The sequence below is a fragment of the Apiospora kogelbergensis genome (assembly GCF_038363985.1).
Source record: "Apiospora kogelbergensis strain CBS 113332 chromosome Unknown utg000009l_segment0_segment0, whole genome shotgun sequence".
NCBI lineage: Eukaryota > Fungi > Ascomycota > Sordariomycetes > Amphisphaeriales > Apiosporaceae > Apiospora > Apiospora kogelbergensis.
The window spans coordinates 500,882-521,716 of record NW_027117426.1 but is presented as its reverse complement, the minus strand read 5'-3'; the positions used below and the strand labels follow the sequence as shown (position 1 = coordinate 521,716).

The 20,835-nt window shown below is 55.0% G+C and overlaps 9 protein-coding genes across 9 annotated transcripts; 5 read left to right on the top strand and 4 right to left on the bottom strand.

The window, feature by feature from the left end:
* Positions 1-534: 534 nt before the first annotated feature.
* Positions 535-1,581, top strand: PG998_013212 (zinc-binding dehydrogenase; the record flags this gene model as incomplete). Its single annotated transcript, XM_066880028.1, has 1 exon — positions 535-1,581. The coding sequence occupies one exon, from the start codon at positions 535-537 to the stop codon at positions 1,579-1,581; it is 1,047 nt and encodes a 348-aa protein (XP_066724167.1).
* Positions 1,582-2,551: 970 nt separating this feature from the next.
* On the top strand, positions 2,552-3,944 carry PG998_013211 (longevity assurance proteins LAG1/LAC1; the record flags this gene model as incomplete). Its single annotated transcript, XM_066880027.1, has 3 exons — positions 2,552-3,238; positions 3,301-3,402; positions 3,474-3,944. 3 exons carry the CDS (start codon positions 2,552-2,554, stop codon positions 3,942-3,944), a joined length of 1,260 nt encoding a protein of 419 aa, XP_066724166.1.
* Positions 3,945-5,181: 1,237 nt separating this feature from the next.
* On the top strand, positions 5,182-7,503 carry PG998_013210 (alpha-N-arabinofuranosidase A; the record flags this gene model as incomplete). The annotated part of the gene is made up of 5 exons (XM_066880026.1): positions 5,182-5,310; positions 5,382-5,858; positions 5,939-6,245; positions 6,345-6,922; positions 6,994-7,503. 5 exons carry the CDS (start codon positions 5,182-5,184, stop codon positions 7,501-7,503), a joined length of 2,001 nt encoding a protein of 666 aa, XP_066724165.1.
* A 158-nt stretch (positions 7,504-7,661) lies between these two features.
* PG998_013209 (kinase-like domain-containing protein) lies at positions 7,662-10,162 on the bottom strand (the record flags this gene model as incomplete). The annotated part of the gene is made up of 6 exons (XM_066880025.1): positions 7,662-7,961; positions 8,052-8,184; positions 8,405-8,451; positions 8,527-8,705; positions 9,148-9,604; positions 9,668-10,162. The coding sequence occupies 6 exons, from the start codon at positions 10,160-10,162 to the stop codon at positions 7,662-7,664; spliced, it is 1,611 nt and encodes a 536-aa protein (XP_066724164.1).
* A 294-nt stretch (positions 10,163-10,456) lies between these two features.
* Positions 10,457-12,388, bottom strand: PG998_013208 (uncharacterized protein; the record flags this gene model as incomplete). Its single annotated transcript, XM_066880024.1, has 1 exon — positions 10,457-12,388. The coding sequence occupies one exon, from the start codon at positions 12,386-12,388 to the stop codon at positions 10,457-10,459; it is 1,932 nt and encodes a 643-aa protein (XP_066724163.1).
* A 1,063-nt stretch (positions 12,389-13,451) lies between these two features.
* Positions 13,452-14,933, bottom strand: PG998_013207 (hexaprenyl pyrophosphate synthetase; the record flags this gene model as incomplete). The annotated part of the gene is made up of 3 exons (XM_066880023.1): positions 13,452-13,613; positions 13,674-14,765; positions 14,823-14,933. The coding sequence occupies 3 exons, from the start codon at positions 14,931-14,933 to the stop codon at positions 13,452-13,454; spliced, it is 1,365 nt and encodes a 454-aa protein (XP_066724162.1).
* A 949-nt stretch (positions 14,934-15,882) lies between these two features.
* Positions 15,883-16,423, top strand: PG998_013206 (uncharacterized protein; the record flags this gene model as incomplete). The annotated part of the gene is made up of 3 exons (XM_066880022.1): positions 15,883-15,963; positions 16,022-16,180; positions 16,238-16,423. The coding sequence occupies 3 exons, from the start codon at positions 15,883-15,885 to the stop codon at positions 16,421-16,423; spliced, it is 426 nt and encodes a 141-aa protein (XP_066724161.1).
* Positions 16,424-16,736: 313 nt separating this feature from the next.
* Positions 16,737-17,515, top strand: PG998_013205 (uncharacterized protein; the record flags this gene model as incomplete). Its single annotated transcript, XM_066880021.1, has 2 exons — positions 16,737-16,924; positions 16,945-17,515. The coding sequence occupies 2 exons, from the start codon at positions 16,737-16,739 to the stop codon at positions 17,513-17,515; spliced, it is 759 nt and encodes a 252-aa protein (XP_066724160.1).
* A 667-nt stretch (positions 17,516-18,182) lies between these two features.
* PG998_013204 (uncharacterized protein) lies at positions 18,183-19,707 on the bottom strand (the record flags this gene model as incomplete). The annotated part of the gene is made up of 4 exons (XM_066880020.1): positions 18,183-18,815; positions 18,914-19,025; positions 19,111-19,211; positions 19,324-19,707. 4 exons carry the CDS (start codon positions 19,705-19,707, stop codon positions 18,183-18,185), a joined length of 1,230 nt encoding a protein of 409 aa, XP_066724159.1.
* Positions 19,708-20,835: the final 1,128 nt, after the last annotated feature.

Below are 20,835 nucleotides of genomic sequence, written 5' to 3'. Positions count from 1 at the left end.
CTGACCTATTTTCCCGATCACACAACCATGTCGCATCGACGCTAGGGGCTTATTTACCCCTTACTCGAGCCGGTGTGCAATGGTAATGTTTCCCTTACATAAGCACGCGAGTGCTGTTCTCCTGTATCACCTTTCTCTTTTAGAGTAGTACTTTATTACTATCTATTCCCTAGATACCACTTCTTCGATCTCCTTCTGCTACTTGCTGCGATGCGATAAAGCAAGATGCCAGGGCTATCGTTTTGCCGGCCCCACATGGCCCCTTCTTTATTCATGTGCTAGCCAATTCATGTGTCATCGTGGCATATAATCGTCACCAAAGACTAAGCATATGCATATTTGTAATCCCTCCGGACTTAAAAGAGGTAGACTCAGACATAATACTTTCTGTCGATGCCTCATTCGTGACGCTATAAAGACATTGGCCTCCAAGTCTCGCTCTAGAGTCCCTCCCAGGAATATCAAAAGACTTACCACAACCCCTCCTCTGTCAACTCAAACTCCAGCCTACGACTCCACTCCTCCACTTATACAATGGCGAACATGAAAGCTCTCATGACGGTAGAGGGCGGCAAGGTCGCCGTCCAAGAGATCCCCGTCCCCACGCCAGGCGAGGGCGAGATCCTGATTAAGGTCCACTACGCCGCCCAGAACCCGACGGACTGGAAATCGGCGGCCGCGGCCAAGCCCGGCCGCACCGTCGGCTGCGACTTCGCCGGCGTCGTGGCGGCGAGCAACGGCTCGTCGTGGCGCGAGGGCCAGCGGGTCGCGGGCTGGGTGCACGGGTGCGCCGCGAACCCGACGCGCGGCGCCTTCGCCGAGTACGCCGTCGTCGACGGCACGCTGGTGTACGCGATCCCGGACGCCGTGTCGTTCGCGGACGCGGCCGTGGTGCCGCTGGCCTTCGCGACGGCGGTGCAGGCGCTCTTCCAGCGCCTGGGGCTGCCCGAGCCCAGCAAGCCCGCGACGTCGCCGTTCCCCGTCCTGATCAACGGCGGCACCTCGTCCGTCGGCGTCTACGCCGTCCAGCTCGCCAAGATGGCGGGGCTCTTCGTCATCGCCACGGCGTCGAGGCGCAACCACGCCTTCCTGCGGGGGCTCGGCGCCGACGCCGTCGTCGACTACAACGACGCCGACTGGGTCGAGCAGGTGCGGAAGGTTTCGCACGACGGGCTCGAGCACGCCTTCGACTGCATCTCGGAGAAGGAGACGACGCCCGCCGTCGCGCGGTGCCTGTCGCCCACCAAGGGCGGACACGTCATGTGCATCCTGCCGCGCAAGACGGCCGAGCTGCCCGAGGAGCTCCAGAACAGGGTCCGCGTCGAGTCCACCATCGCATACACCGTCTTCGGGCGGCCGCTGCGCTACGGCGACTTCGACAACCACGGCGGCGAGACGCCCGCGGACAAGGCCTTCTGGGAGAAGTACCTCGCGCTGCTGCCCGGGTACCTGGAGTCCGGGCGCGTCAAGCCGAACAAGCCGAAGGAGATCGGCGGGCTCGAGGATATCCCCAAGGGCTTCGAGTTGCATGCGCAGGGCAAGGTGAGCGCGGAGAAATTGGTGTACAAGGTTGCCGCATAGATCTTGACATTCTCACTCGGCTCTCTGGCGGCGCTACCGGGAATGGTAAAGTCTCGGACGGCCCGTCCATTGACGCTGTCTGGTAAACGTGCAAATCCACTTACGAGATATTTATTCATCTAAATGCATGGATGACCAGAAGACAAAACCCAAATACGAGCAAGAAGATGCGAATGGAATATATGTGAAATATGGTTCAACGTACCATGCAATGTCAGCTTCCAGCGGCTCAGTGCAACTATGAAGTCCGTAGCACATTTCCGACCGGCAAACCAAATGTAGTGCAGGTGAAACCCTTTCCAATCTGAATTCCTCTTTTTCTCGGATAGCCACGTGCGCTTGCATTACCTTCGGGAAGATGTCTCACTGTCGCCCATCCTGCCGTGGCACAATTGCAGCGTACATGAACCCAAACTCGAGCACGATGCCGATCCGAAGTCAATCCGCATACGGTTCCTGCATCACTGACAATACGAAAGCCAATTTCGGATCAGCTTTGTGCAAATGCGGCACGGCCAAATCACAATGCGCGTCTCGATTGATAAGCCGGTGTCGTGTAACCCAAAGCAGCGGCAGAACTGATTTCGGCCGCCCGCGCATCCCGGCTCATTTCATCTTAAACCGCCCACAAACATCCCACCTCACCCAGCGAGATTAGGAGAGACAGGCCAATTTTCCTGACCGGTTGGCATGTTTCTTTCCTGTTTTGGCTGGGTTATCGTGCTATCGCCAGACGATTGAGAATCAGCCAACACCAAGAAACGTGCCTCGACACTTTCCCTCCCTTCTCGATCATCGGGGGACATAACAAAACAAGCCTTCGTTCGCTAGGTGCACCAAAAGTCCACCAAGCAAGCATCATCACATCACTAACGCACGCTGTAACATCACCTTGCAGCAGCAGAGCAAGCACCCACAACTGCAGACAAAACCACCACCACCACCTTTCATTCGTTCTTGTGGGGAGAAAATGGATTTCTCTAATTCGTCCGGCGGCCTTCAAGATGGCTTGGTCATCAAGACATTTCGGCAGGGCCGGCAGCGCAAAGCGTCGTCGAAAAGCAGCAAGCGGCTGCACCTAGCCAAGACGGGCCACCGGTTCATCAGGAAGCACACCTGGGCGCTGCCCCTCATGATGCTCGCCGGCATCGCCGCCCTGTACGCCATCAACCCCACCGAGTCCAACCTCATCCACCACTTTATCTTCCTCTCGTACCCGAAAACGGTGGCCCACGGCGATGCGCGGGCGCCGACGCAGTACGGCAAGGGCCTCTGGGACGTCGCCTTCGTGGCCTTCTACACTGTCGTCCTGACCTTCACGCGCGAGTTCGTCATGCAAGAGGTGCTGCGCCCGCTGTCGCGCTCGCGCTTCTGCGGCATCGCGTCGCGCGCCAAGCAGCTGCGCTTCATGGAGCAGATGTACACGGCCCTCTACTTCGGCGCCATGGGCCCCTTCGGCCTCTACGTCATGCGCCAGACGCCCGTGTGGTACTTCAACACCCGTGCCATGTACGAGACGTATCCGAACCGCACCCACGAGGCGGCCTTCAAGTTCTACTACCTGTTTGAGGCGGCGTACTGGGCGCAACAGGCCCTGGTCATGCTCCTGGGCCTCGAGAAGAGGCGCAAGGACTTCAAGGAGTTGGTCGGACATCATGTAAGCCTGCCTGGTGTCTTTCAATACTCGATTCAACGTGCAGGTTTGCTAATGTTTTCCAGATCGTCACACTGTCTTTGATTTCTCTGAGCTACCGTTACCACTTTACCTACGCGGGTATCGCTGTCTACATTACCCATGATATCAGTGACTTCTTTCTCGCTGTAAGTCGCTTCTCACTGTTCTTACCATATCGGCGCGTAACAACATAACTGACCTCATGCGACACATCCAGGTGTCCAAGTCGCTTCATTATATCGATAGCGCAATCGTGGGGCCATTCTTTGCCACCAACGTCGGCGTCTGGATCTACATGCGACACTACCTCAACATCCGCATCCTGATTTCGATCCTCACCGAGTTCAAGACCGTCGGACCCTACGAGCTCGACTGGCACGCGGAGCAGTACAAGTGCTGGATCTCTAACGTCATCGTGCTGGTGCTCCTCTCGTTCCTGCAGTCGCTCAACCTCTTCTGGCTGTGGTGTCTGCTCCGCAGCGGGTTCCGCTACGTCGTGTACAACATCAAGAAGGACGACCGATCCGAGGGAGAGGAGGATTCCGCGACCGAAGACAAAGCGACCGACGCGAACAAGCAGCGCCTGTCCGAACCTCCGTTGATCATCATCAGCGCGGCCGAGGAAGAAGAAACGGCCAAGGCGAGCGGGTTTGATAACCCGTCCGGCTCTGCCAGGATGAGAGAATGAAAAAGAAATGCTACAATACGACTGGACCAACGAAAGAAACACATCAACCGGAAAATGCTAAGGAAGCAAACGACCGTTCCCGGGCTGGACTCGAGGGGGCTATAAAGAGATACCCATGACGATTATTACAATTCCTTTGAAGGGATCCTGCACATATAATGACTAATAGTAGTATTTAATGTTAATTTGAGCGCACATCGCAATTCCAAGATTTGGCGGTGACTCGCAACAAGTCGCGCGACTGGGCATGAATGGCTAATCTCGGGAACCTTTTCCACGACTTCACTGCCGACGGCTAGCCTTTCTCAGCAGATGTCCTCCTTGCGATTGGCCAGCGACGAGCGACGGGCAATCGAGCAATATCCGGGCGTGGCAGATCCGTCAGCTCTCCCACAACCGCAACGCCAATTATACGCACGCTGCTGCAATGTACTTCCATCATCTCAGACGCCCCCAGCTGCCCAGTGCAATTGGCCAGTGACGGACGAGCGACGGGCAACCGACTAACAAGCTGGGAAAGAAAGATGGATGAATATCCAAGAGCCAAGACGGACCGCTCCCCGCACGCCAAGGTTGCTCCCCCGCAGTCAGGGGTACCCGCCTCCACGCCTCCACGACCGCGCATGCGAGTTTCTGCGAGGTTCTGCGGAGAAGCTGCCCGTTTGCGAGCAGAGCTATCCCGTGATGGTCTCTAGCGCGCCCACACCGTCGCAGTCGGCCCCAAGCACCTTGGGTGTCCCGAAGTTGCTCGCAATCCGGGGCTGGGTGGCCCAGTGACCAACTCTCTGAACCCGTCTTCCCGGGTTCGCTTTCCCCCATCTCCCCACAGCACGCAGTCACTTCCTATAGGAGCGCCTACGAAGAAGAAAAAAGAACGGGGCCGGGCTTGCAGTACGCGCCCCCTACCGAGTCAACGCCCTCTTTCCAAGGCTGGCGACTTTAGCCGGAATGATCTCAACCGACAGCTGGTCCCCTTGGCCGGGTCATGGCATTCATGTGTCTGCGTCTTTTTGCTGCATCTTCTCCAAATTTTCCGCGATCCCCAATCTTCTCCGCATGCGTCTTGTCGTCTTCCATCATGTCGTATTACGTGCCCGGGGGGTATATAGGGTGAGCTGACCGCCCCCCCGGGGATGGAAGTTCCTTTCCAGAACGAGACACCGACTCACCGTCGCCCCGTGTTGTGCTCTCTATCCTTCTCCCTCGATATACCCCCTTGGGATCCTGAGTCGACAGCATGGTTCGCGTCAGTCTGGCTGCTCTGGCCACTGCGGCAGCCCTTCCTCTGGCCTCTGCCATCGACATCTCTGTCAAGGCCACTGGTGGTAACGCTACCAGCCCTCATCAATATGGTTTCCTGCACGAGGTAAGAACCAATGCGTTTCTTATGCGCCCAACTCGATCCCGGAATGCTGGCTAATACTGCCTTAACCTTAGGACATCAACAACTCCGGCGATGGCGGTCTGTACGCCGAACTGATCCGCAACCGCGCCTTCCAGTCGAGTAACAAGTTCAACTCGACCCTGGAGGGGTGGACGTCGGTCAACGGCGCCGCCCTGTCCCTGAAAGACCTCGCCGAGCCTCTGTCCAAGGTCCTGAAGACCTCGATGCACGTCGCCGCGGGCTCGTCCTCCAACGGCAGCAGCGGCCACCAGGTCGGCTTCTCCAACGACGGCTACTGGGGCATGGACGTGAAAGTCCAGCCCTACGCCGGCTCGTTCTGGGTGAAGGGCGCCTACGAGGGCAGCTTCACGGCGTCGCTGCAGTCCAACCTGACCGGCGAGGTCTTTGGCAGCACCGAGATCAAGGCCAAGACGTCGCCCTCCGAGTGGGTCGAGCACGAGTTCAAGTTGACGCCCACCAAGAACGCGCCGAACTCCAACAACACGTTCTCGCTGACTTTTGATGCTGCTGTAAGCTTTCCTCGCACCCCCCATATGTTGGCTTTATATACCCATAGGTGGCTTACTGATTGATGGTGATGTTGCAATAGGGTGCGAAAGACGGCTCGCTGGACTTCAACCTGATCAGCCTCTTCCCGCCGACGTACAAGGGCCGCAAGAACGGCCTGCGCATCGACCTCGCCGAGGCCATCAAGGGCTTCCACCCGACCCTGCTCCGCATCCCCGGCGGCAACATGCTCGAGGGCAACAACCGCAACTCCTGGTGGGACTGGAAGAACACTCTCGGCCCCCTCAAGGACCGTCCCGGTTTCTCGGGCGTCTGGAACTACCAGCAGAGCAACGGTCTTGGGTTGATGGAGTACCTGGAGCTTGCGGAGGATATGGAACTCGAGATTGGTGAGTGGAGTCTTTAGCAATCAATCCCCTCTAGCTCATGTCTTGCTACTGGGCTGGAAGACTTACGATCCCCATGCTGACTCGATATCCCCGTCACAGTCCTCGGCGTCTACAACGGCCTCTCCCTCGACGGCGACATCCTCTCCAAGGAAGAACTCGTCCCCTTCGTCGAAGACGCCCTGAACCAGATCGAGTTCGTCAGCGGCGCGGCGTCGACGAAATGGGGCGCCGTGCGCGCCTCGCTGGGCCACCCGGCGCCGTTCAAGCTGCAGTACGTGGAGGTGGGCAACGAGGACTGGCTGGCGGGCAAGGAGGCCGGGTGGGCGAGCTTTAAGGAATACCGGTTCCCCATGTTCCTCGAGGCCATCAACAAGGCACACCCGCACATCACCGTCATCTCGTCCGGGTCCGTCTTCGACGGTTACGAGATCCCGGCCCCGGGCGCCGGCGACTACCACATCTACGGCACCCCCGACAGCCTCGTCGACCAGTTCGACCTCTTCGACAACGTCACCATCCCCCACATCATCGGCGAGGCCGCCGCCGTCCATCCCAACGGCGGCAAGGGCTGGGACGCGGGGCTGCTCGAGTACCCCTGGTGGAGCGGCACCATCGGCGAGGCCGTGTCCATGATTGGCTACGAGCGGAACGCGGACAGGATCATCGGCGCAGCTTATGTAAGTTCTACTACCTGTTGTGACCCCCAGGCTTTGCGAATTGGTCCGCTAACGTGACAACCAAACCATAGGCCCCCATCATTCGCAGCCTCGACCGCTGGCAATGGTCCGCCGTCATGATCCAGTTCGCCGCGGACCCGGCCAAGACGACGCTGTCGACGAGCTGGTACCTGTGGGAGCTGTTCGCGGGCCACCTGATGACGCACACCCTTCCCGCGTCGGCCGACTTCAACCCGCTGTACTACGTCACCGGCAAGAACGAGGAGAAGGGCAGCTACCTGTTCAAGGGCGCCGTCTTCAACGCCACGACGGACGAGGTGCCCGTGTCCGTCGTGTTCGAGGGCCTCAAGCCCGGCACCGAGGCCGAGCTGACGGTGCTGAGCGGGCCCGAGGACCCCTACGGCTTCAACGACCCCTTCACGGGGGTCAACGTCGTCAAGACGGCCAAGACAAAGGTCGTCTCGGACACCGAGGGCAAGTTCACCTTCAGCTTGCCCGACTTGAGCATCGCGGTGCTCGAGACCAAGGGGGCCAAGTGCGCTAAGAAGAAGAGGGATATGAAGATGGGGCTTAGACACTAGAAAGATACGTGACGTGTGAGAAGAAGGAAACAACATGTACATGGTACAATGATACCAGTAAATGTTACTATACTTTCTATCATCCGCAGGACAAGTCTGCTTCCTCATATAAACTATTACAATTGCATAACCCCACCGCATTTGATACACTGAACCCCCTACGCGTCGTAGATATATTCCTGCACCCAGCCCCGAACCTCCCCCGGGGTAGCATCCCTATTGCGCCTCGCCACGGCCCGCAACGCCTGTGCCTGGAGGGTCTCGAGCGTGGGGCGCTCGCTCGGGACGTGCTTCAGGCAGCGGAAGATGGTCGTCCGCAGCTCGCGGTCCACGTCTCGGTACTTGGGGTCGAAGAGCAGGACGCCGTACGACTGCTCGAACCGGTTGGGGGGCAGACGCTCCGTGACCAGCCTCGGCGGCCGGGGCGGGATGCAGAGGGTGATGAGCTGCCACATGACCTGAAAAACAAGAACAAAAGTAGTTAGTCATGTAAAATTCTAATAATCAGGTCCCTCCTCCTCATCGGCCTTGAAATAGTAAGGACTTACCAAGGCACATTGAAACACGTTGGAGTGATCGTCAAAGTTGCCCGCCACCGGCTCGTTGACGATGTCATCGCCGTCTCGGTCCAATGGGATGTAATCCCAGTCAGGTGTAAATTGCTCCTGTGGACAGACATGGCTGTGTCAGTAAACCCTTTCATTGCCTCTGTGTTGTTTCATGGGCGTAACCTACTGGTGTAAGATACCCTGGCTTTCCACCATCTCGCTCATCGGCGTAGTACCCGCTGATCGAACAACTCTGTCAGCCCCTGAAACACATTACATATTGTAACATCCATACGCGTGTCGTGTATCGATGCGTCGTTGTGCGTGGGCAGCTGCGGCCAGGTCCTACTTACTTGCGTTTGTTGCTCTTGATCACCTTGGAAAGTCCAAAGTCGGCAAGCTAGATAGATCGGTCGTTGTCAGAAATGACCATAGAATGAAAAACATCCGCAAGCTGGCAAGTGCCGGGCCTCACCTTCAGCATAGGGATCACGTCATGTTCGGCTTCGACTTGACTGTCGGGGCGAGTTAACATGTCCTCCATCTTGATATCGATCTTTGTTGGCATCGGGCCAACTCCACTGCCCCCTTGGCCGATTCCATCATCGGGATCATCTTTCTCATCGTAATCATGCATGGCTGGCCCTATGAGGACTGCATAAACTCATTAGCGTCGCCATGACATACGTACACAGAATACGAAAAGAGATAGGGGAAGATAGACGCCTGTTTCCCCAGAAGGCAAAGCACTCACTGTTTTGCGGGTCAATGTCGTAGTGGACCATCCGTTTCTTCCTCCACCTCTTTCTTTCAGGCGGAAATCTTTCTAAGACTGCCCGGGTGGGATCGAAGTCCCACGTTGTCCGGTCAAGCCTCCACTGTCGTGGGTTCGCTGGACTGTTCCTCATCGGATGGAATTTACGCGGAGGATAGGCCATGCCAGTGCATGCGCGGATCACTGTTGGTTTCCGACCCCGGGTTATTCAGTGGCATGCGCACGCGGTGTAGTAATAGAGATGGGGAGTGGGGAGGGGGGAGCATCAGTGGCTTCCCAGGTAAAGTGTTGGAGAGCCGCCTAAGCCTGTGTGGTACTTACAGCACAGCCAGAAGGACCAAAGTATCTCGTTCGGTATTGTCTCGACGGTTCTATCGTTCGAGCCTGCGACTACAGTAGTACTGCCATCAACGACCCTATAGAGCACATGCTGCAGATCCCCCAGGGGCAGGTACTCCATGAAGATGAAATCGCGCGTGTCCTCGGGAAGTATCGCATTCGCGTCCCCCGTAGCTTGGCGATAATTCTTTAAACGCGCCCTCCACTCGGCTCTGTTCTCCCTGATTTGATTTATTCGGGCTGTGTGCTCCAGACGTTTGTTCATTCTCTCCTCCAAATCACGGTCGGCTCTTGGTGGACGAATTGGAGGCTCGTCGACACTCTCATCGCCGCTGCTGTCTTCTCCGTCGCTCGAGTCATCCTCATCCAGCATATCGATATCCGGTTTCGGTCCCGATGAATGGATTATCTGGACACAATGCGCAGCGCGGTGGACTTTCTGGCCAGAGGTCAGTCATCAGAGCTCCAGGGTGGGGCGCCCCCTTAAAGGTCGTCAACCTACCTCCATCATCCGTGCTTCGGCTCGGAGCTTCTCATCGATTCCGCTTATTTTATTGCTGACTTTTAAGGCAAAGTCTATTTCCAAATCGTTGTTGTTGGGTGATCGGTAGGTCACTTTGTATGCTGTTCCCTGCCCTCCTTGGCCAAGACTTCGTCGGAAGCGGTAACGTGGAGGTCTCTGGAAGTAACTCTTTGTGGTTAATAACAGAGCGTTTTGGTTTGCTTGATCCGCGGCATTAGGGGGTTGGGCAGGCGGTCTCGCGGCGAATCGGCCTCGAACTTGGTTGGGAGCAACCTGGCTAATGGCCCCCAAAGTAGGCGCCTGCGTACCCGGAGCTCTTTGGAACGGCGTCCCAAAAGCATTTGCGAAAACTTGATTCCTATCATCGAATCGCGGGAGACGACCTGTGGTACGGTATTGGTTAAATCTCCAGTTATCCTCCCTTCGATTATTTTCGTATGTTTGTTGCGATGTCATCAACCAAGGGTCGGCCATGATGGAGTTTATGCGGGTTAGTACACTGCTTCGTGGACAAGTGGATCTCGACAACCACCGTTGAGGAGGAACCAGCATGGAAATTTGGCGTGACTAAGTCAATCGTATCGGAATTTCGCAAGCGATTGGCGTGTGGATGCGAACAAAGGACATTCTGTTTGCGCTGGATGGTATGATGGGACAAGATGGGAACAAAGAAATACGCTAATGATGGCTGAAGGCTGACAGTGAATGATTGGCTCGGGTTCTATTATATAAAAGTAAAAAAATCAATGATTAAAATAGGTAAGTGTTTTACTCCAACCCCTTAATGATGGCGTCGGCAATCTTCTCGGCGAGAGCGTACACGACACTCTGCGGGTGACCGGGCGGCAGAAGCGCAAAGGCGCTAGCGTCGACGACACGCACACCGCTCACACCGATGACGCGGGCCAGGCTGTCCACGACGGCCGTCGGGTCGTCGCGCCGGCCCATGCGGTTCGTGCACGAGGCGTGGTAGACGGCCATAAGCGTCTTGTGCACGTGGGCGAGGATCTGCTCATCCGTCTGCACCTTGTCCAGGCCCGGCCAGTACTCGGCCGTGTTGGCGCGGACCGACTTGATTGGCTCGGTCTCGTACAGGACGCGGAGGCGGCGGTAGATGGCGATGGCGAGCTCCTGGTCGGCCTTGTCCGTCATCCAGTTGGGGTTGACCTTGGGCACGGAGTAGGGGCTCGAGCTGGACAGTGAGACATTGCCACGAGAGAAAGGCGCGACAAGGGCACCGAGGACGGAGCTGTACATCTTACCGTCCTTGGGCTGGTCCAGGAACGGGATGTTGAAGGGGCCAATGAACCCGGCGGCAGAGAAGTACTCAATGTGCGGCCAACTGGGCGCTTTGCTGTTCAGCGCATCTCGCGTGGCTTGGGACAAGTTGGCCGATGCGGGCACTCGCTCCCACGAAAGGAACTCAGCTACATTAGATGTCAGAGGGCCAGTTTGCGTCAAGGCGTACTCGGCAATAGCAGCTGCAAGTACGACGGGGTCTCCGATCACCTTGTTCAGGGTATCGATCTTGACCTCGTACGAGGGTCCGAAGAGAACATGATCCGTGAAGTTTTGGCCGACGCCAGGACGGTCGGCAATAACCTTGATACCATGTTGAGCAAGGTGGGCGGCCGGTCCGATACCTGACAGCATGAGCAGCTGCGGGGAGTGGATGGAACCGGCTGAGACGATCACCTCCTTCTTGGCCTTGAGAACGTAGGAGGGCAGCAAATCTATGCCCACCTCAACTCCGGTAGCCTTGTTGTTGTCGTCAAAGAGGATCTTCTTTCCGCGAGTAGCCAAGTAGACGGTTAATTTGCCCTTGGTGCCCTTGTCCTTGGCGTGGTAGATGAAGTCAGCAGACGTGGAGCGAACCTGGTCCTTAGGTTTGATGGTAACCTGAGAGTAGTGGTATCCCGAAAGGGTACCCTGATTGAATGCACTGGTGACCTTGAATCCAAGCGCTTCAAATCCCTTGGCAGCCCAACTCGACCAAGAAGGCGACCAGTTGGCGTAAGAGACTTGCAGCGGCGCGTTGTCCTTGTCCGCGGGGACAAAGTCGGATTCGTGGTAGACGGGCGTGGCATTGGCCGGGCGGACTTTGTTGTTGGGGGGTGTAAAGGTAATGCTCTTCTCAAAGTAGGGTAGCAGAGCGTCGAACTCATAGCTTTCATCGCCTACCGCGTCGGCCCAGGTTTTCATCGATCCCTTGTCAGGCCTGTGGTAAATGAGGAAGTTGAGGGCAGATGAGCCACCGAGACATTTGCCCTGGGTGTAGTGGATTTGGCGACCGTCGCCTCCTGCTTGCGGCTCCGTAACCAGGCCATAGTCGACGGTCGGGATGGAGTCGATAGGATTGCTGCCGACGCCGATGATGTCACCGAGAGGTGCCGGGCCAACAATGGGCTTTCCGACTTCGTAAGACAGGCCGCGCTCGACGACGGCGACGGAGAATCCGGCTTCGGCCAGGCGATAAGCGATGGTGTTGCCGCCGGTTCCGCCTCCTACTACGACGTAGTCGAAGGATTCTTGATCACCCAAAGTTCCCTTGAGCTCACCGATTGTGGCCTCCACCAAGCCGCTGGTGAGCGTCTCCAAGGACCCTGTGAGTGGGTTGAGGAGGGATCCCAACAGAGGAGAGCCCGAGACACAGCCCAAAGAGAGGGCATTAAGGATCAACAGGCGAGTAGAGGCGTACATTTTGATTGGCAGCCAGCCTGCGAGTTGGATGGGGGCAGACGAGGAGATCAGCGACCAACCCAGAAAGCTGAGAACAGCGGCTAAAGGCCGTTATTTGAACGACTTCAGGGATCGGGCCCATGCATAGAGTGGCTAAACGTCTTTTATCTGCCGCGTGACCCGGCACTCCATTTCCCCGTCACTTCGACTTCGACGTCAACGGGGCATGTCGTAAAACTTGATTGCGCAAAAAGAAAAGAAGACCCCCTCTTCTCCCCTCTTGGCCCCCAGATGCGTCCCTCCCCATAATTGAAATAGGATGACCCAAGGGTGCGGAAGCAGAATCTCCGATTTAGTCGACCAAGATGCGTGTCCCACGCCGAAATCGCCATGTGTCGATACGGGCCGCATCGGATTGCAACCCTCTTCGAGCGTTAGGTCTTCATTGCGATCTTCACTGTGATGGATGTCCTTGTAGGGCAGTGGACCACCTGCCGGTCAGTGCTGACTCGTTGCGACGCTAGATCACAGTAGCATTCGATTCGTTCGGCAGGCACGTGGTACTGATTGGTTGTCCGTGCCAGCTGAGAAAACGAACATCGGACCTCTTCTAGAAGACCCGTCGACGATGCGACGACCCACCGTAGTAAGGCGTACTTGTATGCATTTGCTTAGTTCTTTTCAGCTGCGATGAGATAATTGTGAAGTCATCAATGAAGGGTAGGGCTGTCGCTTGAAGACTCGTCAATTCTTCATTTTGCTGGGGGAGGAAGGTGCCCCGTAAGGTTAGGGAGATTGGGGAGATTGAGCAAGACGAAACGCCCCGTCTCCCTGACATGGGCAAATGCGAGCTGCATGCCGAATGCTGCTCTTGCAATAACGGCTAGTTCCACCAACCATCACCTCACGACAAGCAACGCTCTTGGCTCTCGTCAACCTCCAATAAAAAAGGTTCTAGATCCTTGGCCAAGTAAGATCGAGTTCGATTAAACCCCAGCAGCATCTTCGGCCCCCGATCCGACTCCGCATATCACCTGAATGCCCATGCATCATCCTCGTCTGACCACCCAACATCTGATATACATCACTTCTTACGGTGCAGTGTCATCATAGCCATCTTTACCAATCCGTCCTTAGCATCACTTTTGGGGAAAGTATCCAGAGCTGCAATGGCGCGCTCGCAATATTCTTTGGCGAGGGCACGAGTCTTCTCAACTCCGTCACTCTGCCCGACTACTTCCCGCGCCTAGAGATAATTGTCAGATTCGGCACGCAAGAAAGACTTGTTCCTCGTCGACCAACTCACCCTTGCAACATCTCCCTCGTGCGCGAACTTCCTCCCTATCAAAGCACCCAGCTCCGGGTGAGTTTCCCATGCGAAGAGCAGTGGCGCAGTCGCCAGACCTAGCTCCAAGTCGGCCCCAGCAGGCTTACCCAGCTCTTCATTACTTCTCGTATAATCCAGCAGATCATCAACAAGCTGAAATGCCAGACCCAAGTATTTGCCGTAGGCATACGCAGCCGACACTATTGTCGCGCTGGCACGACTAAGCAACGCAGCTGCTCGGCAAGATTTGGATATCAAACTGGCCGTCTTCAAATAGGTTTTTTCAATATAATAGGAAAAGGCAGCTTCGGACCATTGTGGGACCTGCTCGTCGTCGATTGTGTTCTTCATTTGCATGAACTCGCCCTCCACCAAGTTTGCCAGCACGGTAGCAAACAACTCGGCGACCTCGGCGTTCCGTATCCGGACCAACGCTACTGAAGCCCGGCCCAATAGAAAGTCGCCGGCTAAAACAGCCACTTTATTGCCGAATTCGATATTTCCGGAAGGAGATCCTCGCCGTGAGATTGAATGGTCAATAACGTCGTCGTGGAGGAGCGAGGCCGTGTGGATTAGCTCGGTAATCTCAGCAACCCGTCGTTGGGATGGTAGAACACCGGGTCCAGGTTCTGCTGAGTCTGGCGGAGAAGAAAAGTTGCTTATCAAAGATGTCGAAGGGTTTCCGTCTTTAATAACGTCGATTGGTGCGATGGAGGAATTGATTTGCTTCTCAGTCAGATCATAGGTCCAAGGAGCCTTGGGGCATAGTGCTGTTGCAATCGACATGAGAAAAACAATCATAGGTCGCATGCGTTTACCCTCGGCTTTGGTGTAGTATGTCGCAGCATGATTGAGCGATGGATGTTCTGACACCAAGAGCTGATTGATGTTGTCGGTCAAGGAATCCATCTCCTTGGCCACAATTCGTAAGGGGTCAATATCCACCTCGCCCTTCTGCCTTGTTGCTGTACTCGACAATGAGTGCCTTGCCAATGATAGCTGGTTGACATCGCCGGCCAAGGACTCTATTTCCTCGACCAAGGTATGCAGGTGGCCAACGGCTATCTCGTCCTTCTAACATATTAGATTTCTGAACATCGAGTGCCTTGAGAATCGTATCTGACTAACACTGCGGGTCAAGGATTCTGTCTCTGTGGTTGTGGTTCGCAGGTGGTCAGCGGGCATTTCGTCCATTTCGTCCAGGTCATCCATTTGGTCTAGCTTGTCAATTTCGTCCATGATGAATGATTTGCTCATCGTTAGAAGCAGTAGTAAATGACAACAGCGAGTATTTTAGGTATGCTAGTTGACATGGGTTGAACGTTTCGAAAGGGGGGTTCAATATAGCCTTTGGCTATATATAGATGCATCACACGCGTAGCAACCCTTGGTTAGAGATATTTGTTGAGGGCCAGAGGCTGACAATGCATTTTCTGTTTCATGGAAAACTCTGTAAAAGCTGCATAGTCTCATTCGGCCTTCGCCGCAATCAATTATAGATAACGCAGGCGTTAAGGCCACACCTCCTTGCCGCTTTGTTTCCCGTCTATCAGCCCTGCGGCATGCGAACATGGGTTTGCCACGGGCGAACTTACCGATAGACGGGCGAGAACTTAGACTGAAAAAACTTAATTCAGAGACAGTGGGGGTTTTTAGGGAGGGGGAGAAGAGAAAGGGAGAAGGGGGAGGGGGCGGAGGGTCAAAATATATATATCATATAAACGCAAGGCCTACATATTCTCGTTGGAGGGGGATGCTTGGTGAGCCACGTCTTGGTATTCTTAAACAGATAGCGATCCCGTTTCTCTTGACGTTACACCGCAACATCATAATGGCTAATCACATCCATAATGTTGGGTGGAAGTCCGAGCATACATCAGAGGACCGAGCGTGAGTTGTTCACATCCACCGCAAGTCCACGCCAGCGCCAAGGCAATCAGAGAACTTTCAAGAGCCAACTCGGGCGGCACGACGGCGATCATCTGCATATGAAAATTTTATGTCTTCAATCGCCCATGCAGCGGCCTGGTCCGTCCCGGTACCGCCACGGTTGTCTGACCACATTCATACAACCCCTGTATGTCCTCGGCGCCAGTCGTAAAGCCATTGCAAATTCCGCTTCGTCCATCCTAACATAGCACCCCGAGTTCCCCGATATGCTCAGACCCGATTGGATCGGATACGCGACATGCTCGTGACGATACTCGCCCTCCAATGGGCCATGGCCATCCACGTAGCGCTGGTGCCGATGAAGGCTGGACCGGCCATTGTCAGAGCTTCCTGCAACGCGATATTCTAACTGGAGGACGGGTGCGTCATTCGACCAGTATATCTCGCTCTACAACACGCCTCAACCTTCCGTCCAAGCATCCAACGAGCGGACGCCGAACGCTGTGACGCAGTGCCGCAGCCCGGGGAGCCAGCCCCGCCTCCTTCTCGCCCCCCTGCTCCTGTCGCTGCAGAGCAACGCCGAGTCCGGCGAGATGGTTTGTCGCTTCCGCGCCTGGACGCAAAGGCTACGCTTGTGAGTCTTGAACGGCGAGGCACCCATCGTCGACCCGGCAACCCGCAAGGCAGGCCTGCAGGTCCGGTCCGCGGCCGACACCACCGCGTACAGGCCGTATCGCAATCAGACCGTCATGATACTCACGACAAGCAAAGACGGTCGCGAGGTCGTCGATAACACTGAGGTTGTTAATAGCAAGGGTCGGTTGAAACCCGAGAGATGAAAGGAAAACAAGAGGAGGGAGGAGCCAATGGAATGCGGGGGAATCTTTGTTGGTTCATGGGCGCCTAAAGTGACCCGCCTTTACTACATGCATTTACCTATATATAGTACCTAAACTCAGTTGGCTCTCTTCTTGGAAATTTGCACCGAGTGGCTATTAGAACTCCTATCAAACAGGATACTTTAGTTGAAAACTAGCCGCCTCAGTGGCTGTCGATATCTGTGCCCCTTTCTAAGCATTTGATATTTTATGTTGTTAGCTTTTCGAAGCCAACGTTTCGACAAAGACCCAGTCCCCGTCGGGTTGAGCCAAAATGGGTGGCATCGTTACCAAAGAAGAGATGAACGAGGCCGTGCTTATGGAGCCTTTTACTGGCGTCTGGCTTCTCAAAGACGGCAAGACCGTCGTCAAGACCGGGGCATGTACCCGAGAAGCACAAGGCAACACGATGAAATTTGTACGACAGCATACCAGCATCCCGGTCCCCGAAGTCTATAACGTGTATGAGGACCAGCGAATAGGCTTTTGGTGTATCGTCATGGAATATGTGGCGGGAACCCGACTGGACCATGCGTGGGCGACACTGGACAAAGAGGCGAAAGGATCCGTGATGAAGCAACTCGAACTTATTTCGACGAGCTTCGAAGCATCAAAGGGTCCTTCATCGGCGCCGTGGACGGCTCGGCATGCGACGATCAGTTCTTCTGTGCGAGCCCCTGGTCATACGGACCGTACCGAACCGAGGAGAAGTTCAATGAGGGTTTGTGCCAGGCATGGTCTAAAGATCGCGAAGACGAGGAGGCATTCACGCTTCTTCTCTGCCAGATGCAGCGAACCACCATGCATGGCCATGATATCGTCATGACCCATAATGACTTTGCACCTCGCAATATTCTGGTCCGGGGTTCAACGGTGGTCGCAATTCTAGACTGGGAGTACTCCGGGTTTTACCCGGAATATTGGGAGTATTGCAAGAGCCTCTGGCGCCCTGGCTGGGATAGTGCCTGGATCAAGGATGGGCTTGTGGAAGGGGTACTTGACCCCTATTATCAGGAACTGGCGGTAATTCTGCACACATCGAATATGTGGTAGTGTTACATAGATGTAATCTGCCTATAGCCTAGTGGACTTTCCACATCTTAGAGCAATTTCCATGCTGAGAGTCCGAAAAGAGGAAGGCAGTAGCCACTGCGGCACCCAGAAACCACCAGGACTTGTCTCGAGGTACTTGCCCACGTGCATGCCAGGATGGGCACGGCGCTGGCTCTGGCTCGAGCCACTCTATTTCGGAGCAATTTAAGCATACCATTTGTACTCTGCTACGGGCACAAGACCGCCACGGCAACCAGCACTCTTTGGCCTCAAGTCGACTATATTAGCGCCAAAGGGGAAGGATAGATTAACATGTAGCGGCCTAGTCCATCGGTAGGTACACGATCAGTTAGGAACAAAACGTTCATATTAGACGACCAGCGCCTTGATGTCTCGGTTTTGTATTTTGCTAAGTCTTATCACTATCGTAGGGCCAAATGTAGGCCATGGAATACGTTATTCCCAAAGGTAGTCACAGTTGTTTGATACAACCTCTGCGATATGAATATGTAAGACCAAATAAACTTGAACACAAACCCCGTCGACTACTCGTGCTATCAGTAGGGTTCCCCAGAATGTCTCATCAATTTACCGGTACCACCTGCTTGCTCGCGCCAAGATTTCCAAACCACGCCCTAGGCCCAGCACAAACGTCCAGTGGAGCAGCTTAAGTCTTCGCAAGGAGCCTGGCGCACTCCGCGATCTTCCCCTGGGTCTTCTCGTTTGCCAGGTATGTCTCGGTCTCTGTCACCAGCGACTTGCGCATGCCCGCAAGGTCGTCGAGGGCGATTGGTTTCGGCACGTCCGCATCGAAGCGGTAGTAGCGGGTTTGCGGCGTCCCCGCCTGGCGGCCATGGCCCTGCTCGAAATACAGGCGGCGGCGGAAGTCCAGGTGGCGCGCCTCGGTGTTGGTGGTGAAGTTGAGGACCTTGTACAGGGAATCGATGAATTCGCCCCCCGCTTGGCTGGCGGTCGCGATCCCGTCGATCACGTTCCGGCCGATCTCTACCATGTCTTCGAGCACCTTGCCGAAGGTTCTGGAGTATAACTGTAACATCAGGTGGTCGGCCGCTAGCTTGACCTTCTCGTCCTCCCTCGTCGTGCCCAGGCTGATGACCACGGACACGTCCGGCGCCGGCTGTCGAGGCTCCACGAGGTCGAAGCGCGCGTCCCAGACCTGGTCGATGGGGTTGTTGTTCAGGAGGCCGCCGTCCGTGAGCGCGTGCGCCTTGTACTCGGCCTTTGGAAGATAGAGAGGGGCGGCCGAGGTGGCGCGGGCTGCCTGTAGGATCGTGATAGACTTTGGAAAAGAAGCAGCTAGTCAGCAACGTGACACATCAAGTTTAGCAGGGGAGTGATCTGTGTCACCACCTAGGTTGAGACCGATAAGTTACTCACATCCCAAAAGTCGTGCTTGATGCCCTCACGTGGGGCCTTCTCGTCATAGGGTACGTGGTAAGACTTGAGCAGGACCTTATTGTCGTGATCCTCAAGAGTCGCGCACATAAACCTACCCAGGCGCGATAGAGATTAGCATATTGTTAGACAGAGAATAAGGAAAGGGGCAGTATTTAAATTTGAAAGAAAAACCTCACATCTTGGGCTTCTTCTCGTCAGACTGCAATAGCGGGGCATTGCCTCCCTTCTCAAGGTCCTGGGCATTCACGGCGTGCTTCTTGACCAGGTCATTGATGGCCTTTTCCAGTCCATCGGCTTCGTACATGTACCCGAAGATGAAGCCGTAGATATATTTAGTTACGTCCTTGCATCCCCACCTCATCAAACTGTTATTAACCACAGACACTAACCCTTTTAGGACAGGGTTGACCTTCTTGCGCTCGCCGAAGATCTGGGGGGGCTAGATCTTCGTAGGCTGTCTTGACGGCAGAAGGTGCCATCTCGAGGCGGAACAGCATCAAGGCGGCTAGACCGCCAGTACTGGTCCCGCCGCACAGATCGAAATAGTCGCAAGGCTTGCGCTCCTTGCCGTCGTCCTGGCCGTTGGTCTCGATCTTCTTGACTTCTTCCATGATGGCCTGGAGGATCAAGACGCTGGAGTAGCCTCTGACGCCGCCACCATCAAGCGAAAGAAGTTTCTTACCATTTGGTGTGGTCTGTAGGCTAAGCTCGGGTTGTCCTTGGCTGGTGGGGGGCTGGGAGTCCGTGGTGGGTTGGGCATTCTCCGTCGACATGATGGAATCAAGTGTTGAAAGGTAAGTGTAGTGAAGAACAGAGATTGATGGGTAGAGTGATTGCTGGTGGCTAAGGGCTGATGGATGATTCTTTGCTCGAGTTTCCTGGAAGACAGAGAGAGGATATGGGCATATATATAAAGATCCAGCCCAGACCAACCTCTGGTGATGCAGCCCATCAAGTTGATGGAAAACGCAGAGATGCTTTCGCCAAGTTCCCTACGTCTTGCTTGGTCTAGCCACGTTTGAAGAATGATAATAAACAACACGATCAACGTGCATGTTCCACGACAGTGTGGTAGCAATACGTCGCCATGAGTATGCCACGTTCAAAGCGAATAGTTTAGTCCTTGCTGCAAGACGATCTCGTCTCCAAATCCCATATACTCCTCACAACTGCATCATTAAACGGGTCACGCCGCATAACGTGGTGTCCTTGTGGGATCATGTTCTAATCCATCCCATCCAAGGGTTTTCAAGATTCAACCCTGCAACATGATGCAACGCGCCGTAGTGCAAACCATCGGTTGAACAAGGATTGGCGCATATGAACCATAGAATCTTGTCCAGCGTTGCACATCGGGTCCAGTCATGGTGCCCAACCGAGGTGTAACCGAGCGTTGAGACGTTCCATGTGTTCCATTGGCGAAAGGAAAGCTATATAATAGTGGGTTTCTCTACTGCTCGTACGTCGAGTCCCATAAAGTAACACCGGTGCTGCAGACTTCGTGAAAGGTGTAACAAGAGTATGTGTTAAGCATACTCCAACTACCTCTATCAGACGCCGTGTATCACTGTTGGGCAATGGGATTTTGATCCTGCCACAAACTATATCGTAGACGGTCCAATTCACGGAATTTACCCTCCGTATCCTCCAACGATTTTGGGCAGAAGAATAGGTGCATAAGCTGTGCAAATATGATGGGTTAATGATAGTGAAGAAGTGCCGCTGGCTACGACAGTGAAGTTGTAATACGGCGTAGGCGAGGGACATATAGCCATTGCATGGGTTGATATTGGTTTCGTTGTGCAGCCGACATGGGGTCACGTTTTCGCGTACTATACGATAGGGAAAACTGCAAGTATCGACGCAGTCCAAACTTACCAAGCTGAGTCCCAGACTTCGTT